At 35.7% G+C, this 19,454-nt stretch overlaps 1 protein-coding gene across 1 annotated transcript in view; it reads left to right on the forward strand.

The window, feature by feature from the left end:
- CPS1 (carbamoyl-phosphate synthase 1) overlaps window positions 1-19,454 on the forward strand; it is a 135,542-nt gene that overhangs the window by 67,532 nt on the left and 48,556 nt on the right. The window contains exons 22-24 of the mRNA XM_081242705.1: window positions 17,172-17,313; window positions 18,655-18,720; window positions 19,169-19,232. Coding sequence (XP_081098831.1) covers window positions 17,172-17,313; window positions 18,655-18,720; window positions 19,169-19,232 — 272 coding nt within the window. The remainder of the gene's footprint in view (window positions 1-17,171; window positions 17,314-18,654; window positions 18,721-19,168; window positions 19,233-19,454) is intronic.

Here is a 19,454-nt window from a genome sequence, read left to right on the forward strand (position 1 = left end):
GTGCACAGTATTACCAACTGCAGCATCATGGGCACATCACCTCCCTCACTTCTCCAACCTCACATGCTTCCTGCTAATGTCTCCTTTATAGTTTTGTTGTGGAGCTTAAATGACATAAATGCAAAGGACCCTTGGCACATGATGAGTGTCCAAGAAAGTTTTCTCTTATTCCCCCGAAAATGAAAATGCTACTTGTTATACTGATATATGCATTTTATTTTTTATTTTTATTTTTATTTTTATTTTTTTTTATATATGCATTTTAAGACACATTTTCAGAGTCATGATTTGCATTTGCATATATATTTTGCAATGTACCATTTCTTAATTTTCTTTATGATGCATTGTCACTTATTTTAATACCAGACCTATTTTTTTAAATAAGGAAGTAATGATAACTAGTGATACAAATACCATTCTTATCAAAAGATCAATAGCACTCCGTTATAATAATGAACAAAAATTCCCACTTTACAGTTGTTAATCATGCTAAAATTCTTCTAAAATGCAATAAATACATTCACTAGCAGAAGATGAGAATAGCACTTAAATTGATGACAGTCTATTACTTGCATTTATATATAGTCACCTGAAATGAAGTCCAGAATTTGACTTCCAAATAGAATATACCCACGTATTAGGTATATATGTGAATGTCCACAGACTGGAATAGAGAAAAAAAAAAACAATGATTGTAACAAGGTTAGCATTATGGAAATAATGGATGAGTTTTACATGTCTATGAGAAAGTAGAAGTTACAGTTTTCTTACTTCCTTGAAGGGTGGAGATAAACATGTATCATGTTGAGGATGAAGTATGAAATCCCAGTCTTCTTCAGGGTGATGGGCCAAGTTAGACAGGTGTTAGAATAATCAACTCAGTATCCCTCAGCATCCCAGCTCTGAGTGCTTGCTTCCATCAGAACTCAGTTTGTTATCTTCAGTACATGATCATAGCAATGGCAACCCTCTGGAAACTTCCAGAGCAATATCCATTCTTACCAACTTAGGTGTTAATCATTATTCAGACAGCTTCAGCAAAAACTTTCTCTTCTATACTTCAGTTCACTGACTTTCTCTTTTTCTTCTTAAGCTGTGTATTGCTTCCCGAGGGCATGCTAGGAAAGTTGACTGTCCTAGGCGGTTCCCCAAATTTATAAGCTAGTGTAGTGGAATGAATCAATCTAGAGTGATAACATACTTCACATTGGATTTCTTTAGGTTTTGAAAAGTTTCTCTTTACTCAATGTGATGTGAGTTGTATCATGGAGGATTCCAATGCCTATTATGCATATGCATTGGGATTCATATGTTTGATCTATTAACTTCACATTACCAGATCACTTTGCAGGTAGTTTAGGAAAATTGAGCTTGTCAGAATTTTCAGTGTAGTTGCAACATTTTCAAAAGCTCTCTTCATTGGCCTTCACTACCAAGCTCTCCAGACTTTAGTGTATCTATTTTCCCCATACTCACTCATCTTACCAACACTGACTCTTTTTTTTTTTTTTTTTTTGCGGTACGCGGGCCTCTCACTGCTGTGGCCCCTCCCGCCGCGGAGCACAGGCTCCAGACGCGCAGGCTCAGCGGCCATGGCTCACGGGCCCAGCCGCTCCGCGGCATGTGGGATCCTCCCAGACCGGGGCACGAACCCGTGTCCCCTGCATCGGCAGGCGGACTCTCAACCACTGCACCACCAGGGAAGCCCCAACATTGACTCTTTTACACATAATGCTCCTCCCATATAGCATTTTCACTAGAAGAAAAATACATTTATTTTGATCTATTAAAAATTACAGAAGTCTCACCTGTAATCCTTTCCCCCATTAGTACGTAGACAGATTCAATTCTAGTCACGCAAATAAAACTGGATTGGAGGACAGAAGCACAGGTAGTATAAGTCAAACAGATAAATATGTCAGATGTCTTTATCAGCAGGTTCTCTTGATATAGCTGGTTCTCTAAAGTAGCGAAATAATGGGTTTAGGACTCTATGTGTTAATACAGAAACTTGAATTTTGATTCCGTCAAACGCCTTCCAAGTGTAAGGTAATGATCAACGAATTTATTGACTACATATCAGGCACTGTTCTAATTGCATTATTTCATTTAATCCTTACCACAACCTAAGAAAGTCAGTAATTATCCCAATTTTATAGGTAGTAAACTGAGGTTCTGAGATATTTAGCATCGTCCTTGATATCACATGCTAATAAATGACAGAATTGAGATCAAACCTGAGCAGGACTCCAGAGCCTAGGATGTTTTATATTTAACCCCTATGCTATATAAAAGTATGTGTATATGTGTACACACACGCACACACACACACACACATATATGTATTATATATATATATATATATATATATATGTTTAGGGATGTGGAAAGGTGAATTATATAACATCTGGAGGAAATCAGAGTACATGTAGTAGACACTTCCAGCATAGTGACAGTATTTAATAAAGGGATGATAGTCCCATCATCATAGAACTAGCACATTTGATAAAGGTTTCAACAATATTAGTAATAAATAGTTAAGCACAGGTACAAAAATATCACAGTTGAACCCCTTTCACTATAAGTAAGGAAGTTAGTCAACTGTAGTAAATCTTCTTTGTGGACAAAAACTATTTCAAGACACTACACCCCAAACCTTTTTATTTATAATATCAAGTTGGATTAACAATTTTAGATTGAAAGACAGTTATGATACTTAAAAAAAAACCCTGAATATGCAAGAAAAAATGTGAATATGCGAATTACCAGCTTTGAGCACCTGCCTATCTTCTGCCTATAACTTTTTACATTCTTTTTCTTTATTTTAATTTTTAGTTTCTTTTGCTATTTCTGACTGACATGTGTAGCTGAAGAACTTTATTATACCTGCCTAAGTTCTATAATTTTGCTCTTTTACTGACTGGAACTAAGTTGAATTAAGTTTTGAATCCTTCTTTCAGTGATTAGCTTAAAGAAGGCAGCCATCTACTGCTTGTGCTGTACCATGTTAAAATGGAAAGTTTCCGCACTTTATGATGACTGCTTGTTCTTTTGCATTTCATTCAATTTGGGCAATTTTCCCAGTATGGTCCATTTTGCTCTCTGGTGTTTTTTTGCACAATGCTGCTATTTATGTTAGCAAAATAATGCTTGACTGTTTAAAAGGACTCTGTTTTCATCCATTTTAGATGTTCAAAAGTAGGAGATATGATCACTGTGATACAGTTTACACCATATACGTGGCTAAGTTTTGGGGCACCATATATGTGTCTAAGTTTTGGATTTATTTCTCTATTAATGATTGATATAAACAATTTACTATAGATTAATATGCAAGTTATTCAGAAATTGCTTTTGTCTACTATTCTGTAGGCTCATATGTTGGGTTTTTTTTTAACTTTTAATTCTGATAATATTAATATTAATATTCTCTTCCCCCTTCACTGCCACTTATTGCTACAATGTAGTAAAAAAAGAGGAAAGTGTGCTTTTGAAGGACCTAATTTTCATCTGAACATCACTATGTTCAATGTGATAAACTACATCTATTGGTGAGTGCTGAAAAGTCATAGGTGTGCCTATAGCTTAGGAAAACAATCTGGGGCAAGCCTGGTGAGTTCCACTTGGGCATTCAAGTGCTAAATTGAGCTCAGTAAAGTTGGCCATTTCCCTGCAGCCACAAACTTCTGGCAGATGTAATAATGCAGGTGTCACCTTAGCTGGAACACTCCCTTTGAATGTCCTCTCCTACACACGTTAGTTTCTATTGACTTGTTATTTAACTTGTTCAGGAGGCGTGGCAAAACCAGACAAGAGCGTTTTGTGCTTGTATTTGATTGAAGTTTTCTAGGGAAAAGTGCCACCTAAAAGTCATTAAAACTTAGGCATAACTACTATGTATACAACAGATAACTAATGAGAACCTATTGTTTAGCACAGGGAACTCTACTCAATAATATGTGGTGACCTAACTGGAAGGAAATCAAAAAAGGGTGGATGTATGTATATGTATAGCTGATTCACTTTGCTATACAGCAGAAACTAACACAACATTGTAAAGCAGCTATACTCCAATAAAAATTTAAAAAACAAAATCTAAGCTTAAGACAGAGAAGGATCAGTACCTTACATTCTAATGATAATTTATACTTTTTGGTAGAAAAAATTAACAGTAAGCAATTAGCCTTAAAGGGTATTTAATATAGAACCAATTTAGAGAAAAATATACATTTCACTATATATAATGTATAATCACGTGTTATAATTTTTATGATCCTTTACTATGATATATGCTTGTGATACCATGTGTTGTTTTCTCCACCCCAGTCTGTGGACCTTCATATATATATGAACATATATAAACACACTAAGTATATATATATATATATATATATACATACATACATACACACACACACTAATGTGTATATATATATATGTATATATATATATATATATATATATATATACACACACAAAGTATTTGGGTGTTTATTATTTTGAATGTAGAATGAGAATAGAGATGGTTGGATGGTTCCACTTTAGTGGAACCCATTGATCTGATTTGCAGAAAACAGTTTATGTCCTCTGACTTCACTATCAACTCACACTGTATTTCTAAGTCTCAGTTTCACCCTAGTTTAAAAAATACATATTCTCTTATTTTACTAGTTAGCCATGCTGCTAAGATGAATATATATTATATATAAAGTAATTGACTCTAAAGGAAAACAATTTTATTAGTTACTACATATTAGTATCCTATGGTTTGTCTTCATACCCTAAACCATTTATCTAATAAACCTCTTCAAGAATACTAAATATTGGACCTTACATAAAAAGGTTAGTTTTTCTTCTGGAAAAGAGGAGCATTACTGTGGGAATTTCCATGCCCGTGAGCTAATGACAAAAATACATTTTATTTTTAATTTGTTTTTATGTTCCATGTGATATTTTAGGCGATGTCACAGATTTGACAAGCCTCTATTAATTTTTCTAACTAATAATTTATTATATCAGGTATATTGTGAATAAAATTTTACAACAAATATTTAATGTTCTGAGAACCCTCATTGAATTAATTATTTAAACAGTGCTTTCATACTTTTGACAAATAATTATGCATTTTGAAAGAGTGAGAGAGAACTTGAGTCTGGCATGGGCAAGATGCATGTTTCACCTAAAATGTTTTCAGACTGATGTTCACATCATTCATAAAATAAACATTATATATTTTCTGCTTATTGATTCTTATATGTTCGATAGTTCCAAAAATCTTAAGTTGGTTTAAAATAACATATACTCATAATTTGTATGTATGTATGTATCTATTAATAGCCAGGATTTAATAGATTATCCATATGTCAACATCTGTGATCTCAGCATGATAGGCTGTGTATTTACTTGATGACATTTCTCTTTATTAGGAGCTGTTATTAGACCAAATGGTATTGTTAGTTGCCTTCAATGGGTTTGTAATCTATTTTTGAAGATTTGTATATGCTTAGGTATACATAAAACAGGATGCTTTTAATGGACCAAGAAGCTCTAAGATCTTTGTATCTAAGTTATCTCATATAAGTCACAGTTTAAGAGTTCTTAGAAGGTATGCAACCCTACCCCATATTTTATAAACAAAACAGTGACTCAGAACATTTAAATAAATGTTTCAAGATTTCAGGGGAAGTGCACACGGAAGCCACGATTTGAGTTCAGGACTTTTGGAATCCAAGGATAGCATCTTTCCTTCAATATATCTCTATGCCATGGGAACCAAGGGGAGAGAGAATTATAAATAAATAAATAGGAAGACACTGTCAACAATATGTCATGGTTTAGGGAGAGCAGAGAGGGAGAGAACTGAGCAAGTCCACCAAATTTGATGATGGGGAGGAAAGAGTAGGAGCTAGACTGAAAGGACCAAATGTGCAATGAGAAAGAGGTAGGTAAATGGATGAATTGTACTCAGGAAGTGACAAATCGTGTTTGCTATTATTTTGTTATATTTATGCTGTATTTCATAAAAATGAGAATCTTACTATAAGGAAATTAAGGCTGTGAACAGAAATTAAAGTGAATACTCTCTACCTATTTGCTCAATGTATGTTATAGTTGGAGCCACACAATTTCGCTCATGGTTCTGTAATTACTACATACTAGGAGGATGCTCCAATTAATCTGTAAATTCCATTAGGGCAAATTTCAAATACCATGTCTTAATATACTTTTATTATAAGATTTTCTTAAAAGCTTTTGCTGATTTGTGTGAATGAAGAATGGACTTCACCATTCTAAAGAATAGTGTCAGTTCTGAAACAGATAAGAATGATTTTCAGTTCTTTATATACTATCTATTTTCTTGGAAATTGACCTTGCATAGAGTAAAATCTCAATAATATTTGTATGATAATATTCCCATTAAATAAATAAAAAATATTTTTGGTAGAAAATGAAAATCAGAATTTTTCAGTTATGCCAAAGAAGGGAGATTGGAGTGGAGGAAAATATATTACAATTCCTGGTTGCTCAAGGGACCCACAAAATTATTAATTGGAAAATGTGTAGTCCAAAATATAAACTCTGGGGACTTTCTAGTGGTTAAGACCCTGTGTTTCCAATGCTGGGGGCATGGGTTCGATCCCTGGTCGGGGAAATAAGGTCTCACATGCTGCACAGTGTGGCCAAAAAAATAAAATAAAATAAAATAAAATAAACAGAATATAAACTCTGTGTTGGAAGACACTGGAAATCAGCATCTCTAGGTTTTTGATATTTAAGTGACTGTATATTTACTAATTAGCTAGGAATTCTCTGAATGACTATTTTCTAATAAAAAGGGATATATCTAATTGTTTTTTATAGTCAAATAGAAATTATATATACTGGGAACACTATAATACTTACATGGACATTGTAAACTCTATTGCCTGTTGAGAACAAGCCAAAATTTACACAGTTTTTTTTTTTTTTTTTTTTTGTCCACACCATGGTTCCCTGACCAGGGATCAAACCCACGCCCCCTGCAATGGAAGTTCAGAGTCTTAACTGCTGAACCACCAGGGAAGTCCCTACCTAGTTATGATTTTAAAAGTTATCTAAGTTTTCAAAATTTCAAATTTCTAGAAAACTTTTTATGAGAAATATTCATAAATATGTACAATGGTAGTGCAGGCTCTGATTAAATTAACCAGCAAAGAAGATTAAGGTGAAAAGTATATAATCATAACACTTATGATACAGAGATTTGTATTTCTCTGGTGACCTTAAGGTGAATTTCTTTTATAATACAGGTGGAAAATAATCACTATTCTATTTTTGTAGGTGGTGAAACTGAGTCACACAGAGGTGTGTGTCATACTTTATGTCACACCAGTCAGAGGAAAGCAAGAAATCTAGCCCAGGGCTTCTGCCTTCAGTTCTAGTCGCTAACCCTTTTCAAAAGCTTCTTTGTAGAGATATGACTTTTAAATCAGACAGCTGGAGATCAGCTCCTCCTTAGCTGTCAAGTTGTGAGCTGCGTGTTTCCCTGCCTGAATTGTTGACCCCACTTAGAGCAGAAGCCTTGTAAGAGATGTGCCCTTCTCTAAACTCTTGTGAGGAAAACGCGGGGGCCTGGAACGCAGAAAGCCTTGGTGAGTCACCTTTAAGAGATGTAAACAGAAATTTCAAGAGTATGGAGAGCTAGCGTAAGAATTTCCTTTTTAAATTTTTCTGTATTTATGAGACAGTATATATACGTGCGTGTATATATGCACACATACATACATGTACATATATTTTTTTCTTTAAATAAAATGTAAATGCCTTATCTTCCATGTTAATGCGGGTGTGAGTTAAAAGCTCCTGAAGTGTACAATGGAAATTAAATATAGACAAAATAGTCTGCCTGAGCTATAATTACAGATGCTAGATAATCACTCACTGGCCCTCAGGATTTTTCACCTTCTCATTCATACCTGAGATGCCTTTATGGGCGCAGAACCTCCGCCAGTGCCCTGGGAGCTGAAGTGGGTGATGCCTATCTCGAGGAGTGAGACAGTGGCCTTGCCTCCCAACAGCGGAGTAAACGTCTGGGTGATCATTTATGCTTTGCAGGGGATACAAAGTGTGGTGGGCCTCACCCCTTAAGGTCTGGATACAGGAATGCTACAGAGAGAGGGAAGAGATTTAGAAGAGCTGAGGTGCTGAGACCACATTTAGGTGGCTTGCCAGTTTTGTTCTGCTGAACTCCTCGTGCTTCTTTTTTTTTTTTTTCTTTAATATTTATTTTTTTATTTGGTTGTACCGGGTCTTAGTTGCGGCAGGAGGGCTCCTTAGTTGCAGCTCACCAGCTCCTTAGTTTCAGCACGTGGGCTCCTTAGTTGAAGCATGCATGTGGGATCTAGTTCCCTGACCAGGCAGGGATCGAACCCGGGCCCCCTGCATTGGGAGTGTGCAATCCTATCCACTGCACCACTAAGGAAGTCCCCTCATCTTGCTTCTTCTTCTTCTCTTCCTCTTTCTCCTCTCTTGTGTCTGCTCCTTCCCTTTTTCCTGTCTTCTGGCATTTGCATTTATGAAGCACTTATTACTTACTTTGCACTGTGCTAAACACTTGACACGTTTATGATTTCATTTAATTGATGAGATTTTTTTTTCTCAGCATAGTTGAAGCCTGACTTTAGATTCAGTCAGTGATATTGGCCTATCTTGGGTTGAAGTAGGCAGTTAGGCACTATTTGCCTATGTAAATATAGTAATGATAACATAATGGCCATCACATGGTTATGTTGATATTGCCCATACTGCCTCATACCCTACCTACCACCTATCTTTAGCAGATGGTCTGGTTTAATTGACCATACTTAACTCTAGGTGACTTGAAGAGGGAGCTACTCACTCAGTTCTTGAGTATATAGTTTTTAGTATGAAATAGATGAGAATTTTTGCTATCTGGGTATTATATGTCTTCTGAAAAACCCTCAGTGGTAAAGATTTTTGACTTCCATGTACATAGTAATCCTCAAATTATCATAGATCTAGTGTGACATGACATAAGGAATTTAATTCTAGAATTTTTCTACATCTACATTTTTCTACATTTAATTCTACAATTTTTCTAGAAATGGCTTCTTATTTTTCCCCTTTCTAGAAAAGGCTTACATTTTCTCATTTAAGAACTAGAAAAATTTGGTGAAAACTTATTTCTTCATAAGTTACATTTAGCAAGAAAAAAAATCTATGCAGTAGTTATCAGTAGATAGGCTTCACTTAAGTAAATAATTTTAATAAGATTCTAAGTAATAGTTTCTAAAAGTCAAAGAAAGTTACACATTTGTTATACATTTGTTAAACATTTGTTGCTTGGTACAACATATGTGGTATTTGGAAAACTACTCTGTGGAAACGTGACTTGCTTTAAACAAAGATGATGGAGAAGTTTTAAAATATAGGACTTCAAAATAAACTTATTGTGACATCAAAGGATGCTCATTCAATGTCAGTTTTCTGCTGGGGCCTCATACAATATTTCTTTTTATCCACTGGATTTAAATTCTGGATGTATAACAAACCTATATTCATGGAAAAATCCAGGATTTTGCTTACTGAATACATCCTCTTAATTTTTGAAAAAGAATACACTGAGTGTATTTAAAATTATAAATAAATTTTTTAAGCAGAAATAACAGAAGCAATATTCCATAGTATAGACTTTGCCTTTTAGCTCAATCTGATCAGGTGAAAGCTGTTTTCTTAGTAGAAGCCTGCTCTTTTTAATGTAGCAGAACACTTTTTTATATACTAATGGACAAGTCTTATTACTGTGATTAGGTGGTTTCCATTTGTTTTCCATCATTAGCAATCAAGGGCAGAGAAAGAGAGTCACAGCATTCTCAACTAGAGATCACTGAGATACAAAATGTGATTTATTAAGGCTCAAAAATTATGATTAACCTAACCTATATTAGGTTATTTTCCCCATTTTCATTACTTGGTATTCATAAAATATAATTATGATGTTATAATCATCATATATTAATGATGTATATAAATGAGCTTACCAGATTAAAAGTTATATAACAATATTTCTGGATTATTGGGATCACTAAAGATTGGTTAAAAATGAACATAGGGGGCTTCCCTGGTGGCGCAGTGGTTGAGAGTCTGCCTGCCGATGCAGGGGACACGGGTTTGTGCCCTGGTCTGGGAAGATCCCACATGCCGTGGAGCGGCTAGGCCCGTGAGCTATGGCCGCTGGGCCTGTGTGTCCGGAGCCTGTGCTCCGCAACGGGAGAGGCCACAACAGTGAGAGGCCCGTGTACCGCAAAAAAAAAAAAAAAAAAAAAAGAACATAGGATTCAGGAATTAAAAAATTGCCTACTTAAAAATATCTACTGTATCAATTTCTCATAAGGTTTTCTTCTAGGTTTTGATTTTGTTGTTTGTAATAGCCTTTAAGGTGAAGTATAATTTTAAGTGTGTCATCCCTTGAAAATCAGCACTTGCAATTTTATAGCGTTATTGTGATAGTGCTAAGTGAACCCAGATCCTAATAAATACTTTTCATACTGTCATGGTTTCACATGAACATCGGATCACTGTTTGTCCCAGACATGAGAGATAAAGATCAAGCTTTTCTTTAACTCTTCCAAAGACCTCATTGCTGTACAGAAATAAGGCATGGTGCTCTCAAAAATTAAGAGAAAATAGTAGTACCTACCCAATTTCCTGGTTTTATCCTTTGCTTTTCTAAACGCTGCTGCTGCTTTTGAAAAATGTCTTTTTCATTTCTCTCAAGGAAAGAGGTAACAGCCTGTCTCCTTGACAGAAAAAATGAGAAGACAACTTCTCCACTTGATTGCATTATTGTGATTGTGGCATGGTCTTGAACCTGTGAAATGCCAAAAATAATCAGTGAAGCTCTGTAAAACTCAGGGGAGAGGCTGGTGAGGGGTCTTGGAACAGAGCACATACATCTCTCTCAGTTCTCTTTCCTTGTTAAAACTGGTGTCATAACTGAACATCAGGCCTAGTGTTTTTCTTAGCTTCTGCCTTTTGGGGGATTTTTTAAAAGAAGATAATAATAAAATTGTAAGCCCATCCCATAATTGTAGGCCAAGTGGAGTGCTCATTTTCACATTAGAGTTTGTGCAATCTGGAGGGAAATTTGTTTAGTATTACTTGTGAGTTGGTGGATCAGATAAAAGCCAGTCAAGTGTAAGAGAGGGCCAAGTGAAGTACGCGGGCTCCCCTGGTAATTGCGAAGCTGCAGGCGTTCCTCCAGTCAGTTAATAGATTTCCCCAGCTCCTGTGTGCCAGGTGAAAATTTCCTCATTAAGGGGAATTTATTCCATTTCCTTTTATCATTTATTATTGAAGACTAACTGTGAGTGACGGAAGCTTCAGAGATGACAGGGTCGGGTAGAATTTTAAACAACAACAACAAAATCTACATCGGAAGTTGGGGAGAAAGAGAGAGGCTTGTATTGTTTATAAAATGGGGAGAACACATGAGAGACTGTAGAAGCTGAGCCATCCTGTCTAACCATTAAAAGGTGATGTCAGGGTGTGTAAAAGTCTGATCGTCTATTTTTAAGATGTTTTTCCCCCTCTGAAATTTCAGACTGTCATTTTGTGCTGCTAAGTAGAGAGAAACTGAAGATTATGAAAAGGCCAGGCTCACAGCTATTTGGGTTTCTTTGTTTAATTGTTTAGAATCTATTATGCAGTGATGAACGTGTAACCTTTTTAGAGTTTGCCCTTGAACTCTGAAAGCAAGGAAAGCTGGTAGGGGAAAGAAAATTTGTATACATAGTATATTTTAGAGGACACGGTTCTGAAGTATGGATTTAATGTGTTCATGTTCAAAGGAGTAAAGATAAACATACTACTATACTCAAACACATATCGAATAACAGAAGGGTAATTTATTTATTATACATATTTTAACACTGTGTTCTTTAGTGCAATATGTTCCATTCAGCTGAGCACATTTCTCTCTTGGTATAATGCTTCCTCGATTTACAATGTAATATAAATGGAGCATTTCCTATTGAGGATTCAAAAACAGTTTTGAATTACAAATTCAGTGTTTATCTTCCTTTTAGTAATTATTCTGTTCTGAGTTTGTTCCAAATTAAGGTTTTCATTTTCCTTTGAAAAAAAATAGAAATATTATAGCCCTGTCCCTAAAACAAGCTTTTACCTAGCTTGATATAAAAAAAAAGTCTCACTTTGGTGGGAATTCCTTTCAGCAGACAAAATGGGGGCACCTCAATATGGGCAGATAAAGATGAGAAGCATATATCTAAATCACATTGTTAAAATGAGCTTTATGTTCACTTAAGATTATTCATCTTGTATTTGACTCTGAAGAGGTTTAACCTTATCTAAATCACTGGTGCAAAACTAATGAATCGTGTCTTCAAACTGTCTCTTCTCTTATTTTATTATAATGGAACTCAGAATAAAATTTTGTATCAGAACAAGGAGGGAATGAAGTGAATTTTCTTCTGTGTGTAATGACATGCCAACCAACCTTGCAGAAGGTTGTTATGCAGAAACAGTGGAGAGAGTGAATGAGGGAAATAATGGAGAGCGGCCACCTACGTCCTGTCTTGGAGTTAGGGGTAACACACAGAATTAGGACCATGGTCAATGTGGGAAGGAATCTAACTTGTCTGTGTCTTTGTAACTGCCATGGTGTGTCAGAATCAACATCTCTTTTCTCAGGGAGGAGGATTGCAAAGTGCTTTGCACTATTTCATAAACATGTCTAAAAAGTAGAAATTAATAACCAGAGAAGCCATGAATGAAATACTGTAGAAGATATATTACTTGGAACTTCATAGGAACATATCTACCCAATATTCGCATTCAAGTTGAAATAGATGAACATGAATATATTCATATGCCATTCCAATTTAATACACCCTAATTTTAAGATGTTTAAATATCATATCATGCTATTGATCTAGTTATTTGAATATCGAGTGAAAGTTAAATCAGTTTTTGGCTTACCAAGAAAATATTCTGAGAATCAGCTTGTGAGCTTAAAACATGCACTTTGTAGGTCTAGCTTGAACCATCTGTTTTAGAACTCTCACCTGAGCGGGTGCCTATGGAGAAGTAGTTTTCACCCCCCTTCTGAAACTCAGTCATTCATTATTTTGTGTTACTGTTGCTCTTCTCAGCATCCCCTTTAAATAATGAAAACTCTCTGAGGTGGGGATGCTATGGGGAGCAGTAATGATTGAGTTAGTCTTAGCTATTTCTTTGCCATAGAGCTGAGCACAAAATTAATTCACTTTACTTTTGTATGCACAAGGCCAATTCTATCAGCCTTCCTTTTTCTTTTATTTTTTATTTGTTTGTTGGTAAGAGTCCAGTTTTATTTGGTGGGTGGAGGAGGAAGACTGTGTATATTTGCTGGAGATGTCTTTATATGCTCTACTGGACTCTTTTGGTGGAAAAGAATAAGAGGAATTATGCATATTTCAGCAATAGAAAAGACTGCATTGCTGAATGTGGACAAAACAAATGCAAATTTACTGCATCCCTAACAGAAATTTGAGGAATCTAAATGGTTTCTTTTTTTGTTTGTTTAATACCATTATTTATAATTTTTATTTAAAGCAATATAGCAGCCTTTGAAGAATTGACTGATCCTCCATATAATAAGAAATAAAAAATAAATCATTCAAAGCCAAAAAAAAAAAAAATCTCACCAGAAGAGTTAAAGATAAATATGTTACTTCTGGTTATCTTTGGACTTGAAGAACTTGCATTTGTGCTGGTCCATAGTCATAATTATAGGTGTGATTGTTCTTTTCAAGGCATGTTTCTTATGTGTGTCCAGACCATTGCTGTTCAGCGTTAGCATTTAGTCATTTTAGTTAGTGTGGTTGTTGATATAGAAACATAATATAGGTTTTGCCTCAGATAGTTTTTGCAAGAATAAAGAAATGTCTGATTGAAAATCTATTTATTTTTGCTTGTTTTTCCTTTTACTGCCATCCCACAATGATGGGAAATGCTCTGGCAGGTAGCTAAAAAAATCTACAGGTAAGAATTGGCTCAATGTTGTATGCACAGTGTTTCTCCACCTAACTCAAGCTTCATACCTGTGTTTGTAATAAGATTGCAGATCACAGAGAAAATGTGTAGCCTTTCCTCATACAGGTAAACATGATTTAAAAAGAACATCATCCAAAGTTTTAATTTAGGAAAACTGTTTATTTGTCAAACAGTTCCACTTTGAGGCTGAATGCACACTTGCACATAAGCAAATGAGCAATTGGTTTAGGAATATAGTGTTGGCAAGGAGAGTAGAAATATGCCTTTATAAAACAAATAGCAACAACAACAACAACAAATCTTTCCTCTGCTTTTGTCTCAAACATTTTTTTTTGCTAAACTAAAGGCAAACACCATACATTTGAGTGTTTCAAGAAGCTCAGAAGCTCAGCAGTCACCTGCTGGGTAAAGCCTTTCCAGACTTCCCCAGTAGAAGTTGGGAGCACTTCCTCACAGCACCTCTCACTGTGCTATCAGAGAAATGGCTATTTGTTTGCCTTCTTATATACTCTGATCTCCTTAAATGTAGAGATTTGATATTTTATCTCTCCATCAAAATACGTAGGACAGTGCTCTGACACACAGAGCACTTGTTCACTAAATGTTAAAGCACTAATGAAGGAAATGACAGTGAGTGTTGCACCGCCTTCACCATCCACAGTGTCCTACTAACTCTTTCCAGCTACAAATCCTCAGTATGTTCCTATGCCTGCCATGCCCATTGCTTCCTCATATTACTGCAAATGCAGTTGCCCTTGCCTTGTCAACTCCTTTCTTCTGTATAAACCTGAACTTATTTGATGGTTCTGTTCTCATCCCTCTACTGCCATAGTATTTCTCAAGTGCAACCACTCATATTGTTGTCTCCTTTCTCTGACCTCACATTGCACTACACAGCTTATCTCTTCACAAAATGTTTGGAATCACTCTCTATCACTGCATTGCCTCAAATACTGTTTTGTATCGTCTTGAGCAGCACTGTCTAGTAGAAATTTCTGTGATGATAAAATATTCCATAACCTGCACTGTCCAATATAGTAGCCACTAGTCTGTATGGCTATTGAGCACTTGAAATGTGACTAGTGAAGATGTGGCTCTGAATAATCTAAAAAATTTTAAACTGATTAACATCTAAATTTAAATAGTCATGTTTGGTTAGTGGCTACCATATTTGATAGCATGTAAGTAGCACAGTGCTTGGCACATAATATGTGACCAATAATACTTAATAGACTGTGTTCAGGAATTTGACAGGAAAATGTGTCGTTCTGAGAGAATGCTTATCAAATACTTGAGAAGACTGAGAAATCAAAATGGGAATAGGAAAAAAGAAACTAAATTCACTAGGAGAAATAATGGATTTGAGAGACAAGACAAAGTAGGTACCATAGAGAAAGTGAATTGATTAGGAAGACCTGTAGCTTCAGAAATCCAAACTAACACTTCTATAAAAAAGCCAGAGAAGTAGCTACTAAATGTACCATCTTGCTTCTTCTGTAAACTCAGAATATGAGTTAATTAAATTAAGAAGATTGAAGGATAGATTGAACAAAATGCAGTAGGTTTAATTCAACTGCATTCCATTAGCAGAATTTCGATGAAAATGTTTTATTTATTATTAGATCTCTGGCAACACACTGTTATATTTAATTTCATTGTATGGACTATCAAACTGTTATAACTGAATTTTATCATATTGACTATTGCTTGAAACAGCTTGGCCACAGCTGTTTGGTTAGAGACGCTTTTATAGTAGTATTTAATTCTTCTGTACCTCGACCCTTTGCAAATTATTTTGTGTACATTTTGAATTCTAGTTATAAACCGATTTCAATAACTTCTTTGTCTTTTCTATAAAGTAAAAAAACTCTAGGGTTACAGTTTCCTTCATTCATGTAATAAATATTTATTGAATGCCGTCTGTGAGCCAGACAGTGTGCTAAGCTTTGGGAATAATCTGGTAAATGAGCCAAATGTATTCTTTGTCCTCATGGAACTTGAATCTAGCAGGAAAAATGTCTGGCTGCTGAATAAAAGCTAACAAACATTAAAAATATCAGGAGATGATACATGCTAAACAGTATGATTCCAGCTATGCCCCTAGCTCCTGTAAAAGAGTCAGTTAAGAACCCAGGAAGATCTGTGTATGTTAGGGCAAATTAAGAAGGCTTTGAGGATGAGCCCTGGCTTTAGCTGACCTATGAAGCTGGGAGCTGGAGAGGAGATGGGTGGGTGACAGGAATGTCAAAGGCATTACAGGTGAGGGAAATAACGTGAATGGTGTCTACACTGTGGAAATGAGCATGGGGAAAGTGAGGAGACAAATCTGGCTTCAGTGGAAAATAATCATAAAATCACAGAACTATCTTCTCAACACAGACAGATATGTAACATTAGTAAATAGAGACAGTTTATGGAGAGGATACCCAGTCTGATGCCATGCTGGGATGCACAGATGAAGAAATTCTCAAAGCCCATAAAGACCTGGAACACAGGTCAGACACTGGAGAAGGGGCTACGGATTTGGGAGTCATCAACTAGTTATGTAGGATAACTAGTCATTATGAGCCAATGACAGTGACTAAATTTAGGAAGGGAGAGAAAGTAGCCAGATATAAGCAGGTAACAGAGGATAGAGCTTTGGAGAAAAAAAAACCAGTAAATTGTTGTTGTAATAAAGTAGGGTGAGAAGCAACTTATTGCCAGAGAAAAATATCTTTTTAAAGAATGGAACATCAAAAGGGACATATGCTGAAAGACTGAGAAAATGAAAATTAAGAAAGACTCCTGGATTTAAGAGGTTCTGATTATTTTTGAAAGAGCAAATTCATTAGGACACTTGGTGCAGAAGTCACTTTTCAGGCATTAAGAAGAGAAGAGGGTGCATAGGGTGTGAAAGTAGGAAACCACACATTTGAGAAAGTCAGTATTGCAAATAGTAGACTTCCTAGAGGCTAGACCATTTAGTTGGTTATTCGTGTATTTTTAAAAGGCAGGAGACCTAAGTATGTTGAAGTTGGAAAATAAGGAGCCTTTGGTGATTTTGAAAATGAATAGTTCACTGCTTCTTATTGTGTTTGGTCTAAACTTGAATCCTCTTTTTCATTAAATTCTAGTGAGTCCATTACAGAAGAAACCCTGAAAAAGGCAAAGGAGATTGGGTTCTCAGACAAGCAGATTTCAAAATGCCTCGGGCTGACTGAGGCCCAGACAAGGGAGCTGAGGTTAAAGAAAAACATTCATCCTTGGGTTAAACAGGTAAAGGAGAAAAGGAGTTTTTCTTTCTTCCCAGGATTTCTTGGGTGAAATGTAGGCACCAATTCATAGAGCCATTTTCAATAAAAAGGGGTGGAATTCGAAAGTGATTTTACTTTTTCAATTGATGCCCATGATGTCACTTATTTTATTCAGCACAGGATTGATTTATGCTTTAAAGGGGAAAGGATGAAGGGACACTGGGATATAAAGGGAAGAGTGAGTACATGATTTTCTTGGCCTAAATGAAAAAAAAAAAAAATCAAAGTGACCTCTCCTCTGCTTTTTGACCCACGTGCTAATATATCTGTAGTAAGAGAAATCCTTAGCATAATAGAAGGACTTGAAATGCCCTAGTGTAGTGACTGACCCTCTTGAAAAGAATAGTCATCTCTTTTGGCACTGACTTTTTACAGGGTAATACTTTATTTTAAGTGCCCCATCATTATGGTTCATTTAGTATTCATTGTGTTAGTGCTGGGCATAATGAGCTCATCTACTGTTCATGACAATCACAAAAGAATTTTCATAGGTGTACTGTTGTGATCTTTTTTGAGCCTTCAGTAGAAGAGATGCTTTGGCTTAAAGTACCACCAGCTGGTTTTTGTCCTTTAAAATCATTGGCTTTTCCCCATGTGCTCAGGGGGCACACACATAACCTTAGGTCTCAGGCTTGATGCTGAATATTTTCTACTCAGCAATTATTATCTTTCTTCCTTCTCACTTGCCTTACAGTAGTTTGCCCTGTCGGCCCCAAATTCTTGCTCACTAAGCTGAGCTCCTGGCCCTTGAGAGCTGAATTGATTTACTCTTTCCAAATATGTTCAATGAGATCTTGTCCCCTTCCCTTCTTCCTCATGCTTTGTGGTATTTATGTCATCCCATTGCTCAGTGCCATAGGTAACTTAAATCCTATGCATTAATTTGCAAACCAAAGACATCCTTATATATAGGTCATTTTGCTTTGATTTTAGATTTTATTTGCAGTTGCTTTAGACAGCTGGTTGGGTAAGTTTTCCTGATAACCAGTTGACTATATGACCACCTTGTTGTGTTTCTGAGAGGTACTATGTAATGGTCTGTTGCTCTGGAGTGCATATTGTCATTCATTGCCCAAGTGATAGCTAAATTGTATCATTGTTTTTTCTCCCCTCTCACTTTTAGAATTAGAAAGCAATTGGATTGTACATACCTTTTTCTTGTCTTTATATTTGATAGTAATGGACGTTAAAGGAATATGAATGCAGAACAAAAAAAAAAGTCCACAGCATTCTTGAAAAAAAATTATAAAAAGGGGGGTAAAAATCCCTATGTATGTAAGTATTTATTTATTTTATCTTGCAGATTGATACACTGGCTGCAGAATACCCATCAGTAACAAACTACCTCTATGTTACCTACAATGGTCAGGTAGGAACTGCCAAACTTCTATAATGCAGAAAACTCTAGATTTAGTAAATGGTCCACATGGGGGAATCTACGTTTTGTGTGTCTTTAGTTATCTAGTAACAAACAATGACATCATGTGAGTTGAATGTGATGATGTGCTTCTGTACTCAGTCTTTTAAGAACTGCCCTAAGATGATGAAATCAAACAAGTGAAGAGATAAAGACAGTGGTTACATGATCATACAATTATGCTGTTTTCTCATGACTAGCTAATTAAAAATATTGAATAATTTTGTTATGAATAAGTAGGGCTTGTATAACACGTTGTACTTACAGATTCCCAAAGACTAATAGAGGATGCATATCAGCAAGAGGAAGAATGGGAAAGACACACTCAAAGACAGGACACAGTTTAAATAGAGGGACGAATAATGTAATAATTTCCACATCTTACTTTTTTTTCCCTCAGGAGCATGATATCAATTTTGATGACCATGGAATGATGGTACTGGGCTGTGGTCCATATCACATTGGTAAAGTGATAACTTATATTTACATAGGCCTGTTCAGTTTCATCCATGTTAATTCCATTATTCTAAGAACTATGTAAACTAAATGCTGTCATAATAAAAATTTTACAAATTAGGAAACAGAGGTTCAGAGACATGTAGCCCAACTTATACAGCTATTAAGTGGTAGAAGTAGGACTCAAATGTGGGTCTCAACCACAGATTCCATCTTCTTTCATTTTATCA

This window comes from Mesoplodon bidens (assembly GCF_964165515.1).
Source record: "Mesoplodon bidens genome assembly, chromosome: 8".
Classification (NCBI taxonomy): domain Eukaryota; kingdom Metazoa; phylum Chordata; class Mammalia; order Artiodactyla; family Ziphiidae; genus Mesoplodon; species Mesoplodon bidens.